Raw genomic sequence first — 27,251 nt, 5'->3', positions numbered from 1 at the left:
TCCACTTTCTCCCTAGTCAGAGCTGGTCTGATCCGGTCAGAAGCAGCTCTGTGCCTATTAGGTCGGTTTCCCTACCAATTCATAACCAAATATCGCTCTTATTGGCAGTCGGAGAAAGTGGTGTTTTTGGCGACCGCTTTGTTTTCTTCAGCTGCCAAACTCTTGAGACAAGAGAAAAATAGTTGAGATTTATCAATAATAGTCGCTAATTCTTGCGATGTTTATTGCGAATCTGAAGGAATTTCTTCAAATACAAAGAAAAGTCTCAATAACGGGAAATAGCCACCTTAGCGGCAAAGACGCTAAGGCAGGGGTCGGCAACCTTTTTTTGGATTGGGGCCGGATATGTGATTTGGAAGCAACCGGCGGGCCGGAGCATGGTCACAATTTGTTACAATCACGCGCAGGAGCCGCGGATCGGAACACAATGTTAGTTACTGATGCCAGCCGCGGGCCGGATCCGGGCCGCGGGCCGTAGGTTGCCGACCCCTGCTAAGGGCCCGACAGCGACGCGCGGTGAGGGAGGGAGGGAGTGGGTAGGGGGACTAGGAAAAAGGGGAGATGAGACGCGGGGCAGGAGGGCAGGAGGCCGGCGCTGGCCGCGGGGAAGGTAGGGGTTGGGGGGGGGGGGGGATGACTCGCAGGAGCAAAACACACCCGGGTTTCAGTCGGCAGAGGACTGCGTGCGCGTATGGTACTGTATTGTATTGTATTTTACATCATTGGCACTCATCTGTGGCGAATAGTCGGCGATACCTTGGCAACGAGTCGGCGCATGCAGCGGATATGTCGGCGCCGACTCGGCGACTGTTTGGGATTATATTCGTGTATCACAAGTTCGGCGAACGGCCACGAAATTTTCATTTTTCATGAAAAAATTGTGGCGGTCGTGACGAGCCATAAAAGTCGCGCGGTGGACACCGAATGGTCTGCGAAATGCCAAGACCGTGGAAGAAAGATCCCGAATCGGTCCGCGACATAGGATGACCTGCATATTCGTGTACCAAAATTTGGCAGTGTAACAAGGGCTTATGACTGCCGTATACCAGTGTTTTGGGTTGCGTGGATAGGTATCCAAATTCATCATTTCTCACAATCGTCGAAGAAAAGCCTGGAGAAAATTGGCCGGTAGTCGGAGAAACTCCATGAATTTTGTCGACCTCTGCATTGCGCCGCGCGCTCTTCCTTCTTATCGGCCCCCTTGAGATCGTATCCATCAATATCTATTTGCTTCTAAGTTCTAATGACTTGTAGAGAAACAATTTTAGAGCGTTTAACAAAATAATTGCATAACGAGCGATGGGAAAAGCCCAATCGTCCAACTCATAAAAAACTTTGGGACACAAACAACTGGAAACTGTTGGTAGTTGGTACTTTCGCGCATAGGCGGCGGAACGGGGAGGGCACCGGGGCACCGTGCCCTCCTTTGATTTTGGCATTTTAACAATGGGCTCTATGGGCGTTACATGGAAAGAATGGGACCAAAAGTCGGCAGTGCCCCCCCCCCCTTCCCCAGTTGAGCTGGGCGCAGGTACTAAATAGCATCAAAGGAAATCCTATATTCATCTCGCCGCATTTAAGCGCACCAATCGAAAGACGACAGCGTGACCGCGCTGACAGGCAATCAACCTGGCCACATAAAACTAGCTAGTGCAAGGAAGATGTCTATATTAGAGTTGCAAAATTTCCCTACCGCACTACCGGCATGCCGGTAATTTTTCACTACCGCAGGTTTTTTCGTGGTATCTGGCATGTCTTGCCGGTAGCATGCCGGTATTTTTGATTTTGCACAAAAAATTATCAGCATATGATTCGAACTTTGGACACTAAAAGGCTATTGAATTGTAATAAGTTGGACAATGGGTGGCTGTTGGGTGGGGCGGTTACTGAAATTGCCAAAATGTGGCATCTCATGTAGGGGTAAGCCAAAATCAAGAATGCAGGTTTTTTAGTATGCCGGTAATTTGGCGGTTTTTTTTGCTTGGGGCGTGGTAGCATGCCGGTATCCCAGAAAATGTTTGTGGGGCGGCCGCGGGGCGGTGCCGGTAGCAGCCCATTGGGAAAACTTTGCAACTCTAGTCTATATAAACCACTGGACCATGCAAAGCGTTCAGTAAATAAAATACGAGTAAAGATGACGCGTTTGAGGGCAGACTGGCCAAACAGTGACGTTACACGCGGATCTCAACACTGCACAACACATTCATCAAAAAAGATCTCGTGGATCCCTATATACGTCATAACTAGCCCTAGTACGGGGGTATATAGCCATGGACGTAAATGGCCGGCTTAAGGCACAGGATCCCAATTGTCATCCCCATTACGTGGTCCCCAGAAGTCGCCAGGCCGAGAGCTAATGGCAGTTAAGCACATCTTACACGTGCCGACAAACGTGACACAATGAATCCAATAATGAGTCCGCTAATAAGCCTGCCTAATTCTGCATGTAGGCTGCTATTTACCACCACGGCGGAAGGCTAAAACGCATCCATACAGCTCAACATAGGTGTCAATTTCCGCCGGGTTGGGGGTGCTCAAGCTCTTTAGATTCCCCGCCGGCTCGGCTGGCTTGGCTTTGGAGCCCCAACAGACGGTGCGGGTCAAGGTCACCGCTAAGGCAGCGGCGGATTTGCTGCGCCCGGGCAGTGGGCACCCTCAATTCGGTGAAAATCGACACCCATGCAGCTCAACATGACAAAACGCTGCATACAAGCGCACGTCCTCGCATTTAATTGACGCATTTAACTGCGTCACTAACCTCGTACACTGTACAACACTGGTGAGATGACTGTCCGAAGGAAACTGCCGACTTTGGCTGGCAACATTCAGGGTTGGTGACTTATGTACTGAGTTCGGCTGGCTGACGGCGATGTGACTTCAGGACCGGTTGATGAACGGGCCATCCTAACCCCATACTACAGGAGCCCAGCTGGTCTTGGCGAGCGGCGGCGACTGGACGAGGCTGGACCCCTACTACAGGAGCCCAGCTGGTGCTGACGAGCGGCGGTTACTGGACGAACGGGTCAGCCTGGACCCCTATTGCAGGAGTCCGGCTGGTCTTGGCGAGCGGCGACGACTGGACGAGGCTGGACTCCTACTGCAGGAGTCGAGCTGGTCCTGTCGAGGAAATAGTTCACCTTTAACATGGGATTTTAAACTGAGATAGCAGTCTGATAGAGCAGATTTGTGTATGCCTTATATTTGAACCGTTTGAGATATTCACCTTTTATCAGTGAATATTGGTGCTTAAATTAATGTTCTAGTGCTCATTTACAGCAAGCAGAAACCTCTTCAACACACACAGTGGCCAATCAGCGATGAGAGCACTTACAGGAGCAGAATCCCTTGCAGCTGATAGGTTGTTCAGCTGTAAGTGTTCATAACTCTAATCATTAAAATAATGAAATCCCTTTAGAAGAAGTGTGTAATTCCAAGTTAGAATTTTATTCATCACATTTTTAACACACCTTTTTAAATTTTATTTATCAAGTTACTCACAGAAGGTGAACAATTTCTTTTAACACTTACCTTGCTTCAATGGTGACATGTAGCTCTTGCAGCAGAGAAGGCACAGCATTTGGCTGCAACTTCAAATATTTACTTGTTGCTATCAATTATTCAGTTTTGAAATGCATACAGGTAGGTAAAATGAATCTTGGGTTCTCCTGTAAGAATGCCGACCGCAGAAGCAGAAGTTCATCCAAAGCTTGCGCCTGAAAAAGGGCCAGGTTTAATGATCATTATACCATAATCACATTTATGCCTAATTTGTAAGAAATAGGTTTAGGTTAGCAGAAATAGGTAAGGTTTTGACTAGACCCCCTGGGCCCTGGGTCACAACAGGAGATGACCCCCGTGATTGGTGGGACCACCAGGCACCAGCACTGGCACAGTCCGTTCTGACCACCGCACACCTATCAGCCACATTTAAAATGCACTACACTACATCCCCCACCACCTGACCACACCAGACCAAATCTGCACCGCGCTACACAAAATCCGCACTGCACCAAGCTAAATCCACGCCACACCAAAGCCTCACCAGCCGGACAAGCCAGCACAGACGAGATCTTGTCGAAATTGCCATGCTTTGCGGAGTGCATACTGGCCTACCTGAACCTGACCTTACCCAGCATATGAGCCTGACTGTCCTTAGCACTGGGAGCTCATTGAGACCAGGCCCCACAAGCCTAGTGGCCTCCTGAAACCTGATTTCCATATGGGGTGAGCTATTTAAGAATGGTGATCGGATATCGAACGTGAGACAAGACAGCAATGAGCAGTGGGCGGTTCATGCAACCATAATCATGTTTCCTTACCACAAGTATCAAAGCAAAATCAAAAATAGCTACCTATCGAATTCAAATTTCACTGGAACCTCACCTGCATGGATCTTAAGTGAAAGGATCTTGATACATCTGCACGAAAGATACATCTTGATCCACTCATCTCAATCTTGTTTTTCTGCATCCAGGGCATGCAACACTTCTGGTCAAGGCCGTATATAGGACATCGCTTCTGGTATTTTTGGCACCACACTCGACTGCTGAGCTCAAATGCAAATTTGGATTGCAATCACGGTCATAAAATACTGAATATTGAATCGCAATGTATGTTCAGTCGATGTACCCCTCGTTCGATGTCTCTCAGACGACGAAGATTGTACGTCGTCCGGCCAATCCCGTTCTAGATCAACGGGGGCTCGGCTACAATTATGGAATGTGATTGGCCGAATGGCGTAGAATCTTTGTCGTCCGAAAAACATCGAACAAGAGTAATGTCGCTACTGCGCCATTGTTGCATCGAATTCGCCCCATAGAAGCACGTGTTAACTCTCTCCCATAGGGCCCTGGGTTGACTCTCTCCATAGGGTCCTGGGTAAACTCTCCCCTTGTCTATTTTCTTTAAACGGGGATAGTTTGGACAACAAAATATTTTCGACCTCAAAAAAAATAAAACTTAATTTCTGATGTACCTCATTGATGCAAAACATCAGAAAAACATTAGAAATTAAGTCAAAGAAACCGATTATTTATAAATGGACAGCTGACGGCATGCCTCCCGTGTCCCCTGGCTTGAAGCTTCGGCTCCGTCTTACCTTAGTATTCTATGACCGTGGGTGGTGCAAGACGACACACGCACGTAATCTGTGGTAATATACACGGGGGCGGAGGGAGGGGGGGGGGGGAATTTACGGGGCGGTGAATTATTCAAGGAGAGACAAAAATACCATAGATCTTCTAAAACCGGAACAAATGACATCATTAGAAAATTTAAATCTGAGGGCGTTTTAAAATTTAATTTCAAACGAATTTTTCAATCAACATCTTTCAGCTTTGATGATAGCAGTTACATGCCCAAACTTGAGTGAAATTAATAAACACGCTTTATCTTGAGCAGAGGAAGTCCTCTTTTGCTAGTACTCGATTCTAGCCATTGACGTCATTAAAATTAATATTTCTTACATTCCACAGTTGAAGCACAAGTTACAAAAGCGGCGTGGTTTATTTTGTTGGCGAGGTGGCGTAATTGTAATGCGTTAGTTGGGGGATTGGGGGCTTCAATTTGTGGTTATTTTTGGCAAATATTTAGTATTTAACCGTGTGATGTGTCACATCACTTTTATAAAAAATGAAGTTTCGCTTTTGGAATCCTGCGAACTCACCTTGCCGAGGCTGCACCGTGCAGCCTCACTGCAAATGAAATTGAAATTGCAAACTTGTACTCTTATTGTTATTCAAATTTCAATCGAATTTAAATTAAATTCAAATAATTCAATCCAAGGAATTCCTTGCTCGTTTTCACATGGTATCATAGATAGTATGATTTTCTATGTATATTAAACCGCTTGTAGGAAGAAAATATTTATAACGTCTCACCTATCGGCTTGATGTTTAAAATATTCTTCTACCTACGAGATGGGTTGTAATTTTATCCCATACCGCCGATATCTTTCGGGCGTTTAAAGGTAAAAAATACATTTTATTTAAAAAGATATGACACATTTCAGATAAGACGTAAAGTACTAGATGTTTCAAAGTTTGTTAAGGGTCTAGATATTAAACAATTACAAATTAGTTACATGATATCTGTTAATTTTTCTTTTTGAACGTGAAGCAATTGTTAACACTGTCAATGGTGTGGGATAATTATTATTTATTGAGCATGTTCAGTTATGGTGATTGCAAGTGACTGGTGAAATAGGTACCTACCTATCAAATGAGACAACCATGGCGAGCAGCTAAAAGAAAATATTTAATTTAATAGCAAGAGCTAAGTCCTTCTTTCAGCATTTTTCTCAAATTTTCTGTGCCTGGAATAAGTTGCAAGATGCCCATGAGCACTAGCATTACATTTTTGAGCAAGTTTTCTTATCATTGTGAAATTTGTAATCAGGTGCCCGAAAAGATACCTAGAATTAACCGAAGATTTGTTGTCAATAGCAAACACTATTCTTTAGAATTGTGCTTTTCTATCGAAAAACAAATCTGAGCTCCCTGACAATTTGGCAAAAGCTGCCTGGGATCAGTACAACTTGATGCTCGAGAAAACAGCTGTTTCAAAAATTCATATTTTTTCAGGATTACTATAGTGGGCCAGGTGATCTACGTAGTACGTTCTGGTATGGGTCTCCCCTCCGCGGACAATCTGGTGCACGCGCCACGTGACTGAAAATTCCCATGTTAAGCCAATGGGCAAAATGAAAAAATGCGTTCCACGGCAGATTGCTCAAAAACGATCCAAACGACCCCTCATTTTCTTCCATGCGGATCAACCACCATTCGGTGCACTACCCATGGGTATGTCGCAAAGTGGCCGGAAAATTCCAGAACCACGTGCCACGTGCCGTTGAAAATGACCCTGCACACCGGAAATTTGAACTTTTGGTCATTTCGGCGCACCCATGATGCATTCTATGGCGTGGGTGACCAAACAATGGGTGTCATCCGGTCAGCAACTGTCATCCGGTCGGTGTCGTCCAGTGGGTCAAAGTGGTAGCTTCAAACTTTTGGGATGCACCATTTTGGGGATTCTTTTTGTCAATATACTTACGTTTCTTGGCGCAATGTTCATTCCACCCAGCCGGTCGTCAATGTGTTAGGTGACCCAAATGACGATTTGACCTGAAGGAATTTGGGCGCGAGGAACACGCACGTGCCATCCGTTTTTTAACACGCGCAGTGGAAGGGTTGCGGGTACTACGCCCAGTGGAAGGGGGGCGGATGTCGCCCCCCCCCTAAGATCTCAGCTCCCACTGGAGCTATAAAGACGAAATTTGGAGGGTAGGTGAATGCCATGGGGAACTCAATTGTGTGTGAATTTCATGACCGATGCGGGCGGTTTATTTTTTTTTTCGGCGTTTCTGCGTTTTTTTGTGTGGTTTGCGGCGGTCGGGCGATTTTTTTCGACGTTTGTGCTGGCGTTTCGGGTGTTTGCGGTGTTAAATTTGTTTGCGGTTGGCGGCCGCTTTTTCGTTTTTTTGCGGTGTTTGCTTTTGGCGGCGGGCGGACGTCTTTTAGGCGTTTTCGGTTGGCGGATGGCGGGCGTGCGATGCGGGCGGTTTTATTGTTTTGCGGCGTTTTTGCGTTTTTTATTTGCGGTTTGCGGCAGGCGGTCGTTTGTTTATTTTTTGTGACGTTTGCGTTGGCGTTTCGGGCGTGCATTTTGCGCGTTTTGCGGTGTTTGCGTTTTGCGGCGGGCGGGCGTTTTTCACAATTCAAAGTCCAAACCTTCGGGCCACAGCGCTCCTCGAAAAGCGCTGCCCTCGAGTAAAGCAGGCGTCACACTTGTTTTCTGCACCAAAGAGAGGCGCTGTATGTTAGGTTGTAACTTGTGGGTTTTAGGTTGTAGGTTGTAGGTAAGGTTAGGTCAGGTTTGGTTAGGTTTGGTTTGGTTTGGTTTGGTTTAATTAGAAAGCGTCTCTGGGTATAGTGCCTTTAAATGGTTGCAAAAAAGTGTGACCATCCCCAATCAAATCCTAATAAGACTAATTGAAACAGACTCTTTCAGCAGTCAGGAAATCGCATGCGAGAGCCTATTCAAATACATGGAAGCACACTCGCATCAATCGCACGCACCTCCCGGATGCGATTGATGCGGGAAGAATTATAATGTATTTGAATAGGCTCTCGCATGCGATTTCCTGAACGCGGAAAGAGTCTGTTTCAGGCATAAGCGAACCCTACCAGGTAAGAATACCTGCCTTACGAGTTACGACTACCGCCCCAAAATCCCTACCCAAGAAGACCTATCAGTGTAACTGAGATTGTAACTGCCGTATGCCATTTAGATGTCTTAGCTACAGTCGTCCTCAAAATTATTCATACCCTTGTTAATTTACGACATATTTTGCTTTTTTGATGAAAAGAAAACATTTTGTCGAGCTTATTTATGATTTATATATGACCAACAGGGGAATGAATAACAGCAACATACAACTGACAAAATATTCAGTTTCAGGTCTGTTTTATTCATGAATCTTTGAAAACACTGATGTTCAAAAATATTCATACCCTTGGTTTTCAGAGTTCAGTGTCTTTCTTCAGTAGTCGATAGCATATCCTTTGTTCCTTATTACTGCTTCTAGTCGGTTCCGGTAGGTGCTCACAAGCTTGCCACACGTTTCCTGTGGGATTTTGGCCCATACTTCCCTGGCGAAAGCCTCCAGCTGGGTCAGGCTAGTCGGTTTCCTGGCCGTCACTCGGGTCTTCAAGTCCCGCAATAGATTCTCCATGGGATTCAGATCAGGACTCTGACTAGGCCACTCGAGGGCGCTGATATCATTGTCCTCGAACCATTCCTTGACTACTTTAGCCGTGTGTTTGGGATCATTGTCTTGCTGGAACTTCCAGTTGTTGCCGAGTTCCAGCTTCTCTGCAGATTCCTTCAGGTTTTCGTCCAGAATTCGGATATAGTCCTCCTTTCTCATGGTGCCCTGGATCCTGACGAGGTTTCCTGTGCCGCGGGAAGAGAAGCATCCCCACAACATCATGTTTCCGCCACCGTGCTTGACGGTTGGCACCGTGTTCTTGGGATTGTAGGCCTCTCCTTTACTCCTTCAAACATATGCAGCATCCATGTGCCCAAACAACTCCAACTTCGTCTCATCAGAACATAGGATGTTTGCCCAGAAGTTGGAATCTTGCTGCATATTGCCTCTAGCAAAGGCCAGGCGAGCCTTGCTAGAGGCAATATGCAGCAAGATTCCAACTTCTGGGCAAACATCCTATGTTCTGATGAGACGAAGTTGGAGTTGTTTGGGCACATGGATGCTGCATATGTTTGAAGGAGTAAAGGAGAGGCCTACAATCCCAAGAACACGGTGCCAACCGTCAAGCACGGTGGCGGAAACATGATGTTGTGGGGATGCTTCTCTTCCCGCGGCACAGGAAACCTCGTCAGGATCCGGGGCACCATGAGAAAGGAGGACTATATCCGAATTCTGGACGAAAACCTGAAGGAATCTGCAGAGAAGCTGGAACTCGGCAACAACTGGAAGTTCCAGCAAGACAATGATCCCAAACACACGGCTAAAGTAGTCAAGGAATGGTTCGAGGACAATGATATCAGCGCCCTCGAGTGGCCTAGTCAGAGTCCTGATCTGAATCCCATGGAGAATCTATTGCGGGACTTGAAGACCCGAGTGACGGCCAGGAAACCGACTAGCCTGACCCAGCTGGAGGCTTTCGCCAGGGAAGTATGGGCCAAAATCCCACAGGAAACGTGTGGCAAGCTTGTGAGCACCTACCGGAACCGACTAGAAGCAGTAATAAGGAACAAAGGATATGCTATCGACTACTGAAGAAAGACACTGAACTCTGAAAACCAAGGGTATGAATATTTTTGAACATGAGTGTTTTCAAAGATTCGTGAATAAAACAGACCTGAAACTGAATATTTTGTCAGTTGTATGTTGCTGTTATTCATTCCCCTGTTGGTCATATATAAATCATAAATAAGCTCGACAAAATGTTTTCTTTTCATCAAAAAAGCAAAATATGTCGTAAATTAACAAGGGTATGAATAATTTTGAGGACGACTGTATATGTGTTATGTTACCCATGAACTGTGCATTTTCAGGTAAACCGAGCAATATTGGAATGGTGAGACTGCCACACAGCTAAAATACAACATGACATCATTCAAATCAAGGTGAGATATTGTAGCAAGGTTTATTGTAAACATAGGCTGTGACCTTCTAGAAATTGAACCTTTGGGAGCTTCTAAATCTCAAAACCTTAATCCTCACACTTTTAGGGAAGGGGGGGGGTCAAACAGACCCCTCTTTTTGCGAATTACTCGCGCAAACAGTGGCCAATTACGACAATTCCTTCATTACCTCGAGTTGGCCAAGTTTACACCTACCCTGCAAATTGCATGCCGTGGCCCAAATGACCTTTGACCTCTGGCCTGTTTCTAGAGACGTATATTTGGCCGGAATCGCGATTGGGCGTATGCCGGCTCACATTATCCGCGTGTTTGCAGTTTTTTTTGTGGTTTCATGTGAAATGATGTTGGCCGGATGCATTATGGCGGGTTTTGAAGGTCACCTGAACGTCAAGTTAAGTTATCGACCTTTGATGACCTTGTTTCACTTCTGAGAGTTTCATTTGTTTCTAGGCCAGTGTGTGTAGCTATTTTCGAATTTAGAAACAATTTGAACATTTACGAAGTGTTGTGTTGCCTCTTCACTGTGGCCTCGTGAGAGGCGGGCGGCCGAAAACAATCACCGGAACTGCCGGACATGTATTCTGGCCGCCGCACAACAAGATGCCAAAAACCCACGTGACCAACGCCTACGCCGCCATTACCGGAAGACCACCCCGGACTTAGTAGTGGGCCGATGCCGTGACTAAACACAAGACGAGAGGGCGGTGAGCATTCTTACAATTATAGTGCCTATCAAATAAGAAACTAAGCACGACTACAACGCGTGGGCATGAAACGTCTACATTTTACAAATCACATTGGCGCCGGTTCGGAATTTGCAATCAGCTGACACGACTTGGGTCTTCCCTAAAAATAACAAAGCAACCTCGCACAATTCTGGCGCAGCTGATACGAACACTGAACAGCGCAACTAAATTCACGACACAACACCACCCCTCTCTTTGAGGGAAAACACACCCTATGAAAACACCCAGGCACAGGTACGGTGCTGAGCTAAACTGTACACGCGCAAACTCGCCTAACCTACGGCGAGAAACGCTTCCGCGGCCTACGCACCCTACGGCTGCGGCGCGGGGCCGCATGCTCGTCAGGGGCGGCACCGACTGGCGCCGCTGGGACAGGACTGGTACCCCTGGGCGGCTCGGGACACACATCATCGGTAGGAGCGGGGTCCACGGTCACAGGGGCTGGGTCAGTAGGCTCGGGCTCGCCCCCGACTGGGTAAAAGGTCAACGGCACCTCGCGATCAGCTTCCCCCGGGCGGCCCGGTACCAGGCGCCTGGCATGCACCCGCTCACCTGTGGCCAGCCTGTAGCTGACCGGACCGGTCCTGCGGCTCACCTGCACAGAGCGCTGCCCCTCGACCCGGCCCGTCCCGGGCTTCCGTACTCGCACCCAGTCGCCAGCTTCCCATCGCGGGGCGGCCGTGGCGGTGCGGTCATACCGGGCCCTGTAGGTCTCCTGGTACGACTGGTGATGCTGCCGGACAGCTCGATCCTCGGCAGCACGGCCGGACGGGGTCACATCGGACGGGGTCACATCGAGAATCGTCCGCGCCTCCCGCCCCCTCATCAAAACAAAGGGCGACACTCCGGTCGCCGGGTGGACCGTGACCCGGTACTCACCCAGGAACTTTCTGACAAACGTCGAGCGCGGCTCCCTCGCCAGGCGAGCCGACTGGATGGCTTCCTTAACCGTCCGGTTCAGCCGCTCGACCATGCCGTTGGTCTGCGGCGAATAGGGCGAACTAAACGTCTGTTTGACGCCCATGCGACCCAAAAACTCGGCGAGTCGGCCCGACCGAAACGCAGGGCCGTTATCTGACAGTAGCTCCAGCGGCACACCTTCGCGAGCGAACACTGTCTCCAGGAACTGGCAGATACTGTCTGCCGTCGCGTCCTGGCAGAGCGCGACCTCCGGCCACCGGCTGTACATATCGACGAGCACAATGCCGTAGCGCTCAGACGACGGACCTCTCATGGGACCGATCACGTCCACCATGAGGCGCTGCCACGGTCCATCTGGGAGTGGGATGGGCTGGAGGGGCGGCCTCTCCCTCCGCACGTGCCCATCGTGCTGAGAGCAGACCTCACAGCTCTTCAGCAGGTCACGCACCTGCCGGTCCAGGCGCGGCCACCAGAAACGCTCACGAAGCCGCTGTTTTGTGCGGACCACCCCCTGGTGGCCCGCGTGCGCGTTAGTCAGAACGCGCTCGCGCAGCGCCGCTGGCACCACCAGCCGGTCACCGCGGAGCAGCAGCTGGCCGTGTACGGACAGCTCGTCCCGTACCTGAAAGAAACCAGCTGCTCGGGGGTCAACGTCCCTCCGGCGGGGCCACTGCCCGGACACGTACCCACGGACGACGCTGAGACACTCGTCGGCCGCCGAGGCGTCACTGAGCTCCTCCTCAGAGATGGCTGCGGCCACCGTCAGAGCTGCAATCTGGAGATCGTCATCATCCGGCCACCAGGTCTCGGCTACCGGCAGCCGTGACAGGCCGTCGGCCACGGTGTTCCGCTCCGAGCGGACGTACTCAACGTCGAAAGAAAACTCGAGCAGGCGGGCCTCCCACCGCGCGACACGCCGCCCGACGCGCGTGGAACCCTTGGGACCGAAAATGGTACACAGAGCCTGATGATCCGTGCGCAGAGTGAATTTCCGCCCCCAGAGATAGTGGCGAAACTTCTCACAGGCCCACACCACGGCCAGCGCCTCCTTCTCCACAGTGGAGTAGTTACGCTCGGCCGGAGAGAACGACTTAGACGCGTACGCGATGACCCTGGGCGACCCCGAGGCGTCGATCTGCGTCACACACGCGCCTGCTCCGACGTCGCTGGCGTCGGTCGTCAGCACCGTGGTGAGCGCGGGGTCGAACATACCCAGCGCCGGTGACTGACGGATGGCGTCCTTGACGCGCTGGACGGCGCTGGACAGCGCCGGCGACCACTCGAACTTGTCAGCGCGCAGCGCAGCTCGCAGCGGCTCGACCAGGTCCGAGTACCGCGGCATGAAACGGGCGTGGTAGCCCGTGGCTCCCAGGAAGGCGCGGAGGCCCTTCTCGTCCTGTGGCTCTGGAGCCTCCAGCAGCGGACTGATCCGCCCTGGGTCGATCTGCACACCGGCCGCTGAGATCCTGTAACCGAGGAAATCAATGTCACGGCAGCCGGTGGCACTCCTGGACCAGTTCACTTTCACACGGTGGTCCTCCAACCGCCGCAGCACCTGCTTCAGGCGAGCGTCATGCTCCGCCTGGGACGGTGCGTGGATGATGATGTCGTCGAGGTACACCTCCACCCCGGGGATGCCCTCCAGCATCGACGTCATCACCCTCTGAAAACAAGGGCCGGCACTCGCCAGACCAAAGTTTACACGGCGGAACCGGTACAAACCCTTGTGGCTGACAAACGTGGTCAGGTTCTGGCTGTCGGGATGCAGCTCCAGCTGGTGGTACGCGTCCTTCAGGTCCAGCCTGGAGAACATCAGCGAACCACGGAGCCGATCGAGAACGTCCTCAATCCTCGGGAGAGGATGACCATCCGTGATGACCGCCTGGTTCACCCTCCTCATGTCAACGCAGAGGCGGATGGCACCGTCCCGTTTCCTGCCAACGACCAGTGGTGAGATCCAGAGAGACGCGCTCACCTTCTCAATCACACCCTGGGCCTCCAGCTCATCAATCCGGGCACTCACTGCGTCCAGTACAGCCAAAGGCAGGCGGCGCAGTGGCTGGCGCACTGGTGGTACCCCTGGGTCAACTGTCACTCGGTGCTGGTACCCAAGGATAGCGGGTTGGGCCCCCGGAGAGGCTGGTAGCTCGTCAGGTGGGCTGGTGGGTTGGGCAGGCTCAGGAGAGGACACACAGGTGGGGTTGGTGGACACACTGCACACACGGTTGCCCACAATACAAACATCAAACACTTCCATCAGGTCAAGGCCCATCAGAGCGCGTCCTGACGGCACAACATACACTTTGACCAACTCTGTTTTCCCCCGGCATGACACATGAACACTTTTCACCCCCAGCACATTTAGCACGCTCCCCCCGTAGGCACAAAGGCTCTCCTCGGCTGCCCCGAGATCACCCTGCACAGAGTCCCTCGGCAGGATGGAAACTGGAGACCCTGAGTCCACAGTGAAAGTTACCTTGAGCCCCTCTACCTCAGCATCAAGGGTCAGCGGCACGGCACTAGCCCCAACAGCTAGCACCTGGACACTAGAAACCACACTAGCACCGCAGTGCTGGGCAAAGTGGTTGGTCTTACCGCACTTGGAGCACTTCCTACCGAACGCTGGGCAGCTGCGGTCACCTCTGCGATGTCCAGGGCGCCCGCAGCCCCAGCACTCAGGGCCTGCTGTCTGCTGCTGTGGTTGCTGCCGTCTCGGCTGCTGCTGCCTCCCCTGCGGAAGCTGCTGCCGTCCTTCCTGCTGCTGGGCTGGGACCGGGCCGGAGCGTCTGCGTCTGGACCCCCCTCGCTGAAACTTCTGTGGCTGCAGGGCCTGGACAGGCACAGGCACGGCTGGTCCCTCGATCACCCTTGCTTCTCGTTCAGCAGACTCCAAGGTGTCGGCCAGAGTCAGGGTCTTCTCCAGAGTCAGACCTGACCCTTCCATGAGAAGCCGCTGCCTCAGCTTAGAGCTCACGGTTTTCTCAATCACCTGGTCCCTGATAAACTCGTCCATCTGGGCACCGTACTCACACGTGCTGGCCAACTGGCGCAGCACGGAGACCCACTGGCTGGTGGTCTCACCTGGTTGCTGCCCCCGGCTGCGAAAGCGGTAGCGCTCAACACAAGCATTCTGTTTGGGAGCGAAATGGGCCTCGAGGCGGCGCAGGCACCATTGGAAGTCGTCCTCGCTTTCCAGCTTCTCCATGGGTGGCAGATTCTCAAACACCCGCTGCCCCTCCGTCCCTAGACAAGTCAGGAGGACAGCTTGGCGACGTGCGGGAGGGAAAGCGTCCCCTCCGACCGCACACAAAAAGTTCTCAAACATCCTGACCCACCGAGGCCAGGGAATCGCCGGCTCAGCTCCAGCGGTGGGCAAAAACGGCGCGGGAGCCGCCGCGAAATCCATGGTGAAAAATCACTGTTCGAAGTCCTCAGTCGCCACTTTGTTGTGTTGCCTCTTCACTGTGGCCTCGTGAGAGGCGGGCGGCCGAAAACAATCACCGAAACTGCCGGACATGTATTCTGGCCGCCGCACAACAAGATGCCAAAAACCCACGTGACCAACGCCTACGCCGCCATTACCGGAAGACCACCCCGGACTTAGTAGTGGGCCGATGCCGTGACTAAACACAAGACGAGAGGGCGGTGAGCATTCTTACAATTATAGTGCCTATCAAATAAGAAACTAAGCACGACTACAACGCGTGGGCATGAAACGTCTACATTTTACAAATCACATTGGCGCCGGTTCGGAATTTGCAATCAGCTGACACGACTTGGGTCTTCCCTAAAAATAACAAAGCAACCTCGCACAATTCTGGCGCAGCTGATACGAACACTGAACAGCGCAACTAAATTCACGACACAACACGAAGTAGTTTTGTTTTTTTCGTAACATGTTGCGAAGCTCTCAGTGGTGGTTGACAGCTGACAGCTGTTACTATGAATACCCAGAAGGGCGCCTACTGGTTGATCTGACCTAAACCGACCTGGCCTTAATACATGAAGATGTTATATGTGATCAAAACTACATAATATAAAGTTCCCTGAACCAAAAAAAAAAAAAATCAGCCTCACTTTACCAAGTTCTGATAGATCCCAATTTTCACGTAATTTGGGTCATTGGCCTGACCTGAAAGGTCAGCTGTAGGATGGGTTTCCTCTCGTCACGGGCAACATGCTAGTTTGAACTTGGGTAGCATGCAATAAAATGCATGCTAGTTTGATGCCCCTTTGATTTTGGCATTTTAACATTAGCCCTATGGGCGTTCCATGGAAAGAATAGGACCAAAAGTCGGCAGTAGCCCCCCTCCCCCCCCTCTTAACCCGCGCCCTGATGGGATCTGCCGAGCAACGCGCCCTGATGGGGGAACGGGTCATTTTGCCCCCCCCCCTCCCCCTAAGATCTCGAGAACCACACAACATAGCGACAAGCAGCAAACGGTGTTGGATAGCACCAACAGGGAACTACCTTGTGACCCAATTTCATTGACCTCGGTCTAACCGATGACGTCACAGGTCAGGTCAAATGTCAGTTTTTCACCGTTTACAGGCATTTCAAGAAATGCGTTGTAAAATCGAGTAAAATGCATGTCATTGAAAATCATCGATGATGATTGCCCATAAAACACATATTTTGCTATTTGAGGTCACTGATACCAGGTCAGGTCACAGAGGTCAGATAACTGAGGGTCAACATATGAAAAAAATCATGTGCGTGTTTTATGGTCCGTTTTATATGACAAATGCGATTATGTGGGTCATGCAGCCTTTGGGGCCAGTTAAGGTTATGTTCTGGTGAAGGTCAGGTCAAGGTCAGGTCAAAAAGGTCAAATTTCAAATTTGATATTTTTTGCATAAAATGGGTGACGATCGATTCGATGCAGCTCGTCACGTGGAGTCTAATAGTGGTCTTTGTTTTGCGCTACCTGGTCTAGAATTGCTAGAATTGAACAGTTTTTTTTCGCTATAACTTGCCAAAAAAGGAGGTATCATCTAAAATTTGTTGTGTAGATAGAAGATGGTAGGGACTATCATTCATGTTCCGTTTTTTTTTTTCAAAATTCGAAAAACTTTGGGATTTTTTTTTGCTACTTATTAAAAAAGTCAATTTTTTTTTTTTGGGGGGGGGGGGGGGGTCAAAATCGCAAAGTTTAGAAAATACGAGATAGCAGTTTTGTAGCGCCGTCATTTCTCTACACGACCATATAAAGAACTTTGAAATTGCCTGTTAACTGTAGCTTTTGTCAGCGTTTCAAAACTTCATGTTTTTTGCCCATCTTTGCTCGAACATGACCTCAGTTTGACCTCAATAACTCCTGACCTAAGATGACCTATGACTTGAAATTTTGTACGGAGGTGTCAAATTGATGTTTCAAAAGGGTACTGAAAATTTGGCGGCGCTGCGCGCCGCCGTTTTTTCGCGATTCAAGAAAAACCACAGGAGGGGCTGCCCCCCCCCATCAGGGCGCAGATTGATTGAAAGTGTTCCGCCCTCACTGACGGACCCACCCCCCACCCCCACCCCACCCTTATATGTTGGCGGCTGTCAAAACACCGATACGGGCGAGGTTTAAAGAGAGTGTTAACTAATAACTTAAAGTATTCAAGCTAGGACAAAACTAATAACATCATCGCGATCCCCTTGTCAATTGGCATCGAAACAGATACAGGGTGTAACGAAATTATCCGGACATCTATTTTTCGCCATATATGCTCGCACCACGGCTAGAACGATGTTAGGGCGACTCCGACTCCGACTCCGGCTTCAAAAATCTACTCCGGATGGTTCTTTTAAAATTCATATCATGATACTGAATTTCATAATGGAGATGTTATTATCTTGCTCGAAACGATCCCTTGTGCGTTCTAAGGCTTTGCGTTGCAAACTTGCATTAAAGGGACCATCCCACCTTAACATTAGTTTTGAGTTGAGATAGCCAAGTTTGCGGCCAGGCTCAGAAACCACCATTTATCCTGGTCGCAACCCCCGCAGCTTTATGGTGTTCAAGAAATTTCTTCCCTTTACTTGCAGGGTGGGACCAGCTTAGTCCCTATCTCTTAACCATTAGCGGTTTTTTGATGACGTCAGCAGTCATTTCAACGCCCGCCATTCCTTGAACCCGAGTTTTGCTGACCTTGAGCTCCCTTTCTTATCAACGTGAAATCCGTCGTCGGCGATGAGAAAGCCTATTGCTTTTCATTTTAATTTGAATATTAGAAGATACCCACCACTGGAACTTGGACTGATATTATACCAAGGCCGAAGATGATCAAGCTGCCTGCTATATCTGGAGCTTGGTGTTCAACTTCAACATGGAATAAAAAACAAAATATCAAAGCAAACTGGATATGGTACTGCAAGTTAAAGTCCAAAGAAATTTGAAGAGCTGACAATTGACATTAATTCTTTTCCCGCAAGGTTTCCATAGGAGATCACACCATGAAGAAATATTTTTGATGTTAACAGTTGAAAGGGGATTGATCTTCCAGTTTTGACGAAAGACGCTGCTGACTGTCTTTGGAAAAGGATGTCGGCATGAGGTGCAATTGTGCTTGTGAAGTGGTTATAACTGGACTTTTCACAGTATTAAATTAAATGTGCCATTGCAGCCAAGTGTGTTATCATGTAAGGTAAAATCAAAACTACAATGTTGGTTTTACGAGCATTGAGAAGGCTGGTAGGTAACACCTGCCTGTGCTCGTAAATCATGCTGCCAGAGTATTCTAAATTAATTTTATCATACAATTTTGTTGTCCAGAATGGTTGCACTATTGTTTGGTATCATATTATTCCATGTAAATATGGTAGTGTAAAGTCCGACCAACATGTTACCAGATTTGAAGCTGTTACGTTACCTAAGTACCTGTTTTTTACTGGCGTGGTGAATGTCACCTGGATTTTGTTTTGAGGTGCAGACCTAGTAACTCTGACTACATGGGTTTGAAGCTATTATCTATTCTGTTTTTACTGGCCTGGTGAATGGCGACTGATGTTGTCCGTGGATGGCACTGAAACAAATTTTGAGTGTTTTGTGCAGTGTTTTAATACAATGCTGAGGGCTGAAAGTTGTCTTGTTTAGAGTGGTGAAAGTTCAGGATATGCCAGCCACCATGGTGGGTCAGAGTTAAATGTGTTGCAGTCAGTTCGGCTTCGGCAAGCACACGGATGGGCATACGCATCAAGACCTGCTCTGCCATACTTTCAGCCAATTTTACCTAGGTAAGTCTTTTCTTTTTTCTGCCAAAAGCTATGACATTGTGAATTTCAGCACTGTGGCCTGTGTGTAGCTTTCAGGAAAGCAATTCTAAATAAAGCTCTGATAAAGTGCAAAATCAGCAATGCAGCCCTCTATTACATTTTCTACAACATCTTACTTGTTCCTTGCATGGAGAGAAAAATGCAATGTTATGAATTCGTTTATTCACATAATTTGACAAGCATGCAGTTACCTGCTACTATCACTGCACAAAACAGAGCAGAAAACATGAGTTGATCAAACACAAGACATAACAGAAGTTTACAACATAGGGCTGCCGAACCTGCTTCCTCCCACCACAGTTGATGCCATTTCCTAGCCTGGCTTGATGTGAGCACTGAATAGCTGCTTTGTCTAATTACAGCTCACTACCATTCAACTTAAACTACTCTCTTTAAAGTAAGAGTGAGAGCGTTCAGTGTTCATAGCAGCTCGACAGACGACAGACAACAAACATCTTGACAAACCAACCAGTATTTGATTTGGCTAATGATTTATGTGCTTGTTGTATCATGGCCAAACTACTTTAACAGCAATAATCCCTGTTTCATCTTGATCTTGCTTTTATTTCCATTTGAACTCAGATCTTGAAACAATCATCTGAAGTGATATCAGATACTGGCTTCTGTTTCTCTTGAAAGCAAGTTAAAACAACAATGATAAACTAAGGCAGGAGATGTGAGTTGTGGCAGTAGATTTTTGATTCAACATATGTCAACCTTATATTGCTTGAGACCTCTGTGACAGACAAACAAATATTTATAGTTTTTTGATAGTTTGGATTCTTGGCTTGATTTAGCAGATCAGCTGTGAACCTTGACTTTGAAATCACATAAATGTTATGGTACCCGAACGAATCCTCGCATGACATTTCTTCGTAGCACAATTTTTCGTCCGCATTTCTTCGTCTACAAATCTTCGTCGGTGCATTTATTTGTCCCTCAATGCTTACTCTTGCATATATTTGCGTTGAAGAAGAAATGCGAGCCGATTTTCATATACCCTGGTGCGAGACAAAGTAATGCGATAGGTACGAATAAATGCCCTGACGAAGATTTGCAGACGAAGAATTGCGATACGAAGAAATGCCATAAGAATTGTCCTGGAATCCTTTATTGGCCATCATATATTGACCTTGATAAGATAAACGCATCATTCGCGCAATATTTGTCGCACTTTGATACCGAACTATTGCTTCCAAATGCCGACGTAAAGAAAACCTTTATGTGACGTCATAGAAACAGCGGATTTCCCAAAAAGTAAACAAAAATAAAAGTCATATCTCGAAAACGGGTGAATATTTTCCGGTAAAATTTGGTAGATGTTCATTTTCGCTCTTTGTGATTCACGCTACATCACTTTTATGCCAATTCATTAACTTTTTTGAAGGTGGGAGGGTCCCTTTAAAATAACTTGCAGAATTAGGTAAAAGGCAGATTCTGGGAATGCACTGTCGTACTGCTTCTTTCGTTGAAAACGTTCGTCAACAGCAAAATGTTTTTTCGACAAAATGTAATTTCGAGCGCAGTATCGTCAATCAAGCAAGTGCAGTGCATGACGTTGAGCCATGCAGCGTTAACTCCGACTCCGGAGTCGGTGTAGGTAAGATTTTGGCGACTCCGACTCCGACTCAGGGCAGTACTTTCGACTCCGACCGACTCAAACTCCGACTCCGACACCGACGACGAGAAGGGACGAGAAGGTGGATAAACGCTCCCGGTCGTTGCGCGGGTTAAGACAATATTTATTGACATTTTGAAGAAAAAAGCCCATGGTGTGCGGTCCTGTCATACATGTAACATATTGCTGGATTCTTTTGCCAGGCTGAAAGAGCTGGATTGGATGCTGGAAAGTGATATGATATGCTTGAAATCACTTCGAAAATTTTGTTTTCAAGGTAAGTCAATGATTTGCTTTTTATCATTCGAAACTATTATTTATTTTCGAATACTCTAAATGCGCAAACCTGCATGCGCGCACGCCGCACACACATTTGCCTAGCGAAGAAGGTCATAGATTTCCATGGGCGTAGGAACCTCGCAAAAAGTAGGGGGCCAGCGAAACTTCAATATCACCTTGTGGGAGCCCCAATACCCCTATGAAGAAATTCTTTGCAATTTCGTGCTCATCTGACCTTGCTGAACCATTCCCTGCTCTTAGTTTTGTATTTAAATCAAAATAAAGATTTTCCTTTCAAAATGGCTGAAAAGTTGGGCACCATGCCCCTTTCCGACCCCCCCCCCCCCCACACACACCCCGTTTCTACGCCTATGGATTATGCGTATTGTCATTGATTTATTCGTAAACAAATTATATCATGAAGTATATATTAGAGTTCAGTGCATGAAGCACACATGAAAGAGTGGAGGTCTCGTGAGTTATTTATGAAGCTCCTATTACTGAACTTCTTTTACCAACTCATTTTCTGCATGCCAGCTATGTTCCATCTGAAAAGTTTCATCTGGTTTGTGACAGTGAAAAGAGAGTTGTTTCGTCAAGTAAACTCTGCATGAATGATTCTTCAATGACTTTGAAGTTTGAACCGTCGAAATTTGCAGGATGTACATATAATCACTATAAGTATTTGGCCGACTGACAATGTAATGTTTGCAGGTATTCCTGTGGAAAACGGTCGGCGAGCTCTGTGCTGGAAGCTGCTGCTGAACTACCTGCCACCCAGCCGGTTGGCCTGGGACGAGGCGCTGGACGGACAGCGCTGCGCCTACCGCCGCTTCGTCCGTGAGTAGCGTTGCAATGTGCTCCGCAGTCCTTTGGGGTTGCCCGGACTTGTTGGCGACCAGCTCACTGGTCACAACTTTCTCTTTGGAATACGTTTCTTGAATTTGTTCGTTGTCGTGCGATGTTTCCTGAAGTTAAGTGGATGTGCGATCATATATACCGGATACAGATGATGCTTGTTACAATCAGACCTTGTCCCCATGTTAGAAAAATTTAGACGTGTTGCGCACCTCCGTACTTGACAACTGAAAGGTGCTGAAGCATTTTGCTGGACTGATAATGCCGAAATTTCGCACAGTGTAGCTTCGGTGATCGGCCTTGAAATGGTCAACTTTTGGGTGGTTCTAACGAACTTTTTTTAACTTAGCTTGCATATTTCAATGGACGAATAGACAGATACGGTCCGGTATCTTCGAAGCAGATGCTTTGATGACACCTCAGTGTTGGTCGACAAAGCTATGGCTGCTAATTTTTTCGTCAGTATTATTTTGAACTGCATCGAATCTGTCCTTTGATCGGAGTGTGTTCGCTCACGCTGTCATATGTTCAATGTTGTGGAATGTGGCACTCTGTCGTCCGCGTCACGGGTGTCCGTCTGCAGTGGTGAGCCCTGTGAGCAGAAATCCGTGAGATCTGTGAACTGAGCCGTGTGAGCTGAGACCCGTGAGCTCTATGAACTGAGGTCTGTGAGCTGATCACGGCCGTCCGCTGGTCAGGCGAGATGGTGGTGCGGCCCGGTGGCGCCGCCGGCGGGTCCGCGGCGGCCCGTGTCGACGTCACCGAGCACGACCATCCCCTCAGCGACCAGCCCAACTCGCAGTGGCAGACCTTCTTCAAAGACAACGACGTCCTGGGACAGATCGACAAAGACGTCAGGTCGGTTCCACATCTTTCTCTCGGAGGATTTATGTTAGTTAATATTTCTTTCTGCATTCTGGACTGCGAACGGGTGCGGGAACGATCCCTTCTTCGTCGTTTTGCTCCTTTGTGAACAAACGGGCGTGTGCGCCGTTGCTGCGACCGGTGTCCAATTTTTATGTCACAGGTAAACTAATCAGACAGTGGGACATTTAGCCCAAGGCAGGTCAAAAATCCCCAAAACGGGTCCTTTTAACTATTCAGGTCCTTAGGAAAAAAAACAAAGGTGTGTAAAATGATGCACGGAGAGGTCAGTTACCTACGTCAAGCAATCCGATGTTTGAATTGGTTTCAACGTTTTTTGTTGAGATAACAATACGGCAAAATCATTTGAATGAATGAAGTATTTCTGTTATTCACCTGACGTTGCTGATTGTTTTCTGGCAGGCGGCTGTGCCCGGACATATCGTTTTTCCAGCAGCCCACCGAGTTCCCGTGCCAGGAGGTGGTGTGCGGCGACTACCACGAGCGGCTGCACGAGCGCGTGCAGCGCGTCTACCTGGACTCGGCCAGCGTGTGCCGAGTCGGCCTCGGCATGCAAACGGTCAGTGGACACGGAGACGGCGGTGGCTGCTGGCTCGAGATGGGTCCATGGGACTCATCAGTGGGAATTACGTGTCAGAAAGCGACACGCAGTGGATGATATGGACATTGCAAACGTTGATAGTCACCGTTACTGGTTTTCAAACTTTAAATATCGTCCGTTCGTCTTTATCATGCTATTTTAATTAATTAATTCAATTAGGTTTATCTAAAGGCACCTGTTTTTTTTTTTTTACACTTGACTTGTAAATACAAATTCGTTATTGTTGATCATCGATTCAAAGTGTCCGTGTTATATGATATACCTACGCTATACATTGCTTACGGGTTACTCGTGTATGCATGAAAAGAGACGTATGCAAAGACCCTCATTGAATCTTTTCAACCTTACCAATTTAGGGCAACTCATGTCTATGTAGGCTGGTAACTTGACGGAAAATTATTACATAAACTATTCTCTCAGGAAAATGGCGATAAGTCTCCAGTTCGAGTCTAGGCGGCTCCCCTCGCGTTGTGCCACACTTCAATGCTCCTCCACTGGTCCCGCCCGCAGAAGGTGGACGCCAAGCGGCGCCAGCAGGAGCACGACTATGTGGCGCTGCCCGGCGGCCAGGAGGCCCACTGGGAGGTCGTCGAGCGCATCCTCTTCATCTACGCCAAGCTCAACCCGGGACAGAGCTACGTGCAGGGCATGAACGAGATCGTCGGACCCATCTACTACACGTTTGCCTCGAACCCGGACGCACGCTGGCGAGGGTAACGGCTCTCTCTCGGCTCTGGTTATGCTTGTGTAATGTTACGCAATCTTACACTGCCAATGTTACGTTGTCACCTGTTGCCGTGTTACTGAGCTCGTCCCGTTCCGTGCAGAGCACGCGGAGGCGGACACGTTCGGCGTCTTCACCAACCTGATGTCTGAGATCCGCGACTTCTTCATAAAGACGCTGGACGACTCTCACTCTGGCATCAACTTCCGCTTGCGGCTGCTGATGGAGCGGCTGCACCACCACGACCCGCACCTGGCCGTGCGGCTCAAAGTGCAGCAGCTCTACCCGCAGTACTTCGCCTTCCGGTCAGTCAGAGCCGCTGCCTATCAGTGGGGAGGGTCTGTGAGGGTAGGGAGGCAAACAGAGACTGCTGGGTGCCCTTCATCACACATGTTCCATATTTAGGTGGTCCGCAATGGACATGCTGACTTAACTGATTGCATTCAATAGCTTTTATTTTCGCCGTTTTTTTTAAATACGTTAACGTAACCAGTGGCTCGCCATTCGACTGTATTATGCGCATCAGTCTGGATCAGGGTCCAGATTTGATGTCAACAAATCTTACTACCCACCCATGGATTGACCCTCGCCGGCCGAGGGGGGGGGGGTGCCGCCACCCCCACCCCCCTATGGTTTTTCGCGATAGCTCCGAACACGCTGGCGATGGAGAGAAGAACCTTGGCATACCTGATCTTTGATTCGAGCCGGATCTTTTGACACCAACCGCATTTTCGGGTCAGGTCAGGTCACTGACCTATGGCGTCATAACTGAACCTCTGCACGGTCTTCAGATGTCGCAATTTCGCAACGCCCTCAGTGCCAGGGGAGCTTTCAAAGGGAGATGAAACTCACAGGACCTAGTATCCATTAGAGGTCTCACAACTCTTATGTCTCGGATTTTTCCTAAAGCCCACATGAGGTCAGGTCAGTTTCGTGACCTCATTAGTCATTATTATAAGTCAATGGGGAAAAATGAAAACTGCTATTTTGGCGCTGGGAATGATCTCAAACTATAACCACACGGAATCGTGATTTCATACACTCCTTGCAAGTTTTGATGCTTAACTTTTGCATTGTTGACCTTGCCTGACGTCATTAAGGACCTCACGAGGGCCATAAGCGTTTTTCGTCAACAAATCCTGAGTTAGCGAGTCGGGAAAGCCACCAATAGACTCGGGAAAACCGGCCGAATCGAATGCTATGGCGATATGACCTCCTTCGACCAAGTTCGTGACCTGGGGGGCTCTGACCTGACCGTGACCCGAGGTCAACACCTCAAGTTGACCTCACCCAAACAAAAAGCCCAATACCATTCGACGTGCCTGAGCAAGGCGAACACGATGCTGCCAAAATCGCGGCTCTGTGGCCGTTTTTGCGAAGTTATTCACCAAAAACGGAACCGTATCTTAGGGCACTTGACCTGACCTCAGAGGTCACCGGTTGACCTAGGACTTTAAAATCGGGTGCCAATCGCTGCTTCCCGTAACGGCGCACACGCTTGTTTTTTTCCGCGACACTAGGGGGGTCGTATTAGGGGCGAAACGGCGAGGGGGGTCGTACCCGTCCCCACCCCCTCGGCCGGCGCGTATGCAGAAAGCCAATAGGTCCGGCGAGGGTTGATTATTTGAATCAGACAAATGAATCCATATATTATGTAATACATTATTGTCGCAGGTGGATGACGCTTCTCCTGTCACAAGAGTTCACGCTGCCCGATGTGATAAGAATCTGGGACTCGCTGTTCGCGGATGAAAAGCGCTTCGACTTTCTGACGGAGGTGTGCTGCGCTATGATGATGTGAGTACTGGGTGTTTTCCTCTCCAAACAATGCTCAGTGAGGCATGTGCTGCAGGCGATCAATGGCTACAGTCCTCGAGTCGGCTTGTGAATTTATATTTGAATTGGGAGATCTTTTGAGACCTTTTTGATTGTTTCGGCTCCTCCATATTTTTTGGCGGAGGAGTCGTCGTAGCTTCCCATTCTTTTTCAGTTGTTACGGTAAAAAACGGACACAATAAATCGCATTGCTTCGTTTGATTATTTTACGGGATAGTGGATGATGTTCTTTTTTATGGCATGGACAAATGTTGGTACGTTTCCATTGCCCTTCTTACTTTATGCTTTTTTTTTTTGCCGACAGACAAGTGAGGGAGCAGCTCATGTCCGGTGACTTTGCGCACAACATGAAACTGCTGCAGAACTACCCGCCGTTGGAGATTCGCACCGTCCTGGCCAAGGCTGAGTGGCTGCTGTCGCGGTGACGCCCCGTGCCCGAGGGGCAGGCCGGGGCCTGGCTGCGGCCGGCTGCTCGTCACGGAGCTGTGTATGCACCTGTTATTTTCCTGTGTATCGAGGTATCGTGGTGGCGTCTGTTACGAGCGTCGTGAAATGCTGCTGACAAGTCAGCAGAGTATACTTAATATCCTGTGCATGATATTCATCAGTCAGTTTTATATGAATACCAAGATTGTTCATACATGTATGCTCACAAGTGCTTCATATGTATTGCTATAATAATTCGGTACGCTGTGACTGCCATTTTGAGATCGATCACTGACCGTCATATTTTGCTCAAATGCGACGGAATCCGTGAATTAATCAAAGTGCAAAACTCTGGAGATGTTATCAGTTGTAATATTTTGCCGATTATAAGACATGTAATGCAACTTATCGGGCTTTGGTTGAAGCAATAGTTACTTGCGTAAAATAAACTGGTCGCGTTGGGCGCTGAATGTCGATTTTGTCGCAGCTACCGCAAACAGTTGGTGGAAGCCACGTTTCATATGACTGTGCGTGGTGAGAAATGCCACCATCTCTTTGCATTCCGCCGCCATTGATATCCACAACTGCTCCGGAGAATCTCCGTAATGACTGTTTCCCGACGAATAGTGAATCAGCTGGGCATGGCTGCACTCGAAGTGAGGCTGGCGAATCGAAAATTCTCGGTCGTCCTCAACTGTTGACTATTCAAATGCTTGGGAAGACTCGACCTCGAGGGCGGCCGATCAACCACAGGCCAGTCAATATCAGGTTACTGGCGTTATATCTGGGTTAGCTATCGCTCTGCAGTGCGCACCGGGCCCCGACTGACGCCGGTACTAGCAGAACTGGCCTGAACGGTCGACAAGCAGTGGAATGCATTAGAACCAGCCGGCTTTGGAGACGGGACAGTCCTATCGACAAGCATT

At 48.7% G+C, this 27,251-nt stretch overlaps 2 protein-coding genes across 7 annotated transcripts in view; one reads left to right on the top strand and one right to left on the bottom strand.

The window, feature by feature from the left end:
• LOC122377985 (poly(ADP-ribose) glycohydrolase-like) overlaps positions 1-5,683 on the bottom strand; it is a 30,317-nt gene extending 24,634 nt beyond the window's left edge. The window contains exon 1 of the mRNA XM_043358670.1: positions 5,666-5,683. The gene's annotated coding sequence lies outside the window, so the exon portion shown is untranslated. The remainder of the gene's footprint in view (positions 1-5,665) is intronic.
• Positions 5,133-26,795, top strand: LOC122377987 (TBC1 domain family member 13-like). Of its 6 annotated transcripts, none has more exons than XM_043358678.1 (10): positions 5,133-5,149; positions 10,081-10,152; positions 20,920-20,993; positions 21,710-21,835; positions 22,552-22,711; positions 23,141-23,297; positions 23,850-24,051; positions 24,167-24,368; positions 25,738-25,860; positions 26,204-26,795. In XM_043358678.1, the coding sequence occupies exons 2-10, from the start codon at positions 10,133-10,135 to the stop codon at positions 26,322-26,324; spliced, it is 1,185 nt and encodes a 394-aa protein (XP_043214613.1). In that variant the 5' UTR covers positions 5,133-5,149; positions 10,081-10,132; the 3' UTR covers positions 26,325-26,795. The 6 variants fall into 6 exon arrangements, with proteins under 6 accessions (XP_043214613.1, XP_043214609.1, XP_043214612.1 ...); XM_043358674.1 differs by lacking the exon at positions 5,133-5,149 and adding an exon at positions 5,510-5,538; XM_043358677.1 differs by lacking the exon at positions 5,133-5,149 and adding an exon at positions 5,514-5,531.
• Positions 26,796-27,251: the final 456 nt, after the last annotated feature.

The sequence above is a fragment of the Amphibalanus amphitrite genome, unplaced genomic scaffold (genome assembly GCF_019059575.1).
Source record: "Amphibalanus amphitrite isolate SeventyFive unplaced genomic scaffold, NRLGWU_Aamphi_draft 000053F_arrow, whole genome shotgun sequence".
Taxonomy (NCBI): Eukaryota; Metazoa; Arthropoda; class Thecostraca; order Balanomorpha; family Balanidae; genus Amphibalanus; species Amphibalanus amphitrite.
This window is presented reverse-complemented; position numbering and strand designations above follow the sequence as displayed.

Bases quoted from the DNA above. Each gene is read 5' to 3' on its own strand.
- LOC122377987 (XM_043358673.1), top strand. From the start codon at position 13,411: ATGCTCCGCCTGGGACGGTGCGTGGATGATGATGTCGTCGAGGTACAC. The intron at 21,836-22,551 runs GTGAGTAGCGTT...TCCGCTGGTCAG, and splicing joins CGCCTACCGCCGCTTCGTCC to GCGAGATGGTGGTGCGGCCC. The intron at 23,298-23,849 runs GTCAGTGGACAC...TCCCGCCCGCAG, and splicing joins TCGGCCTCGGCATGCAAACG to AAGGTGGACGCCAAGCGGCG.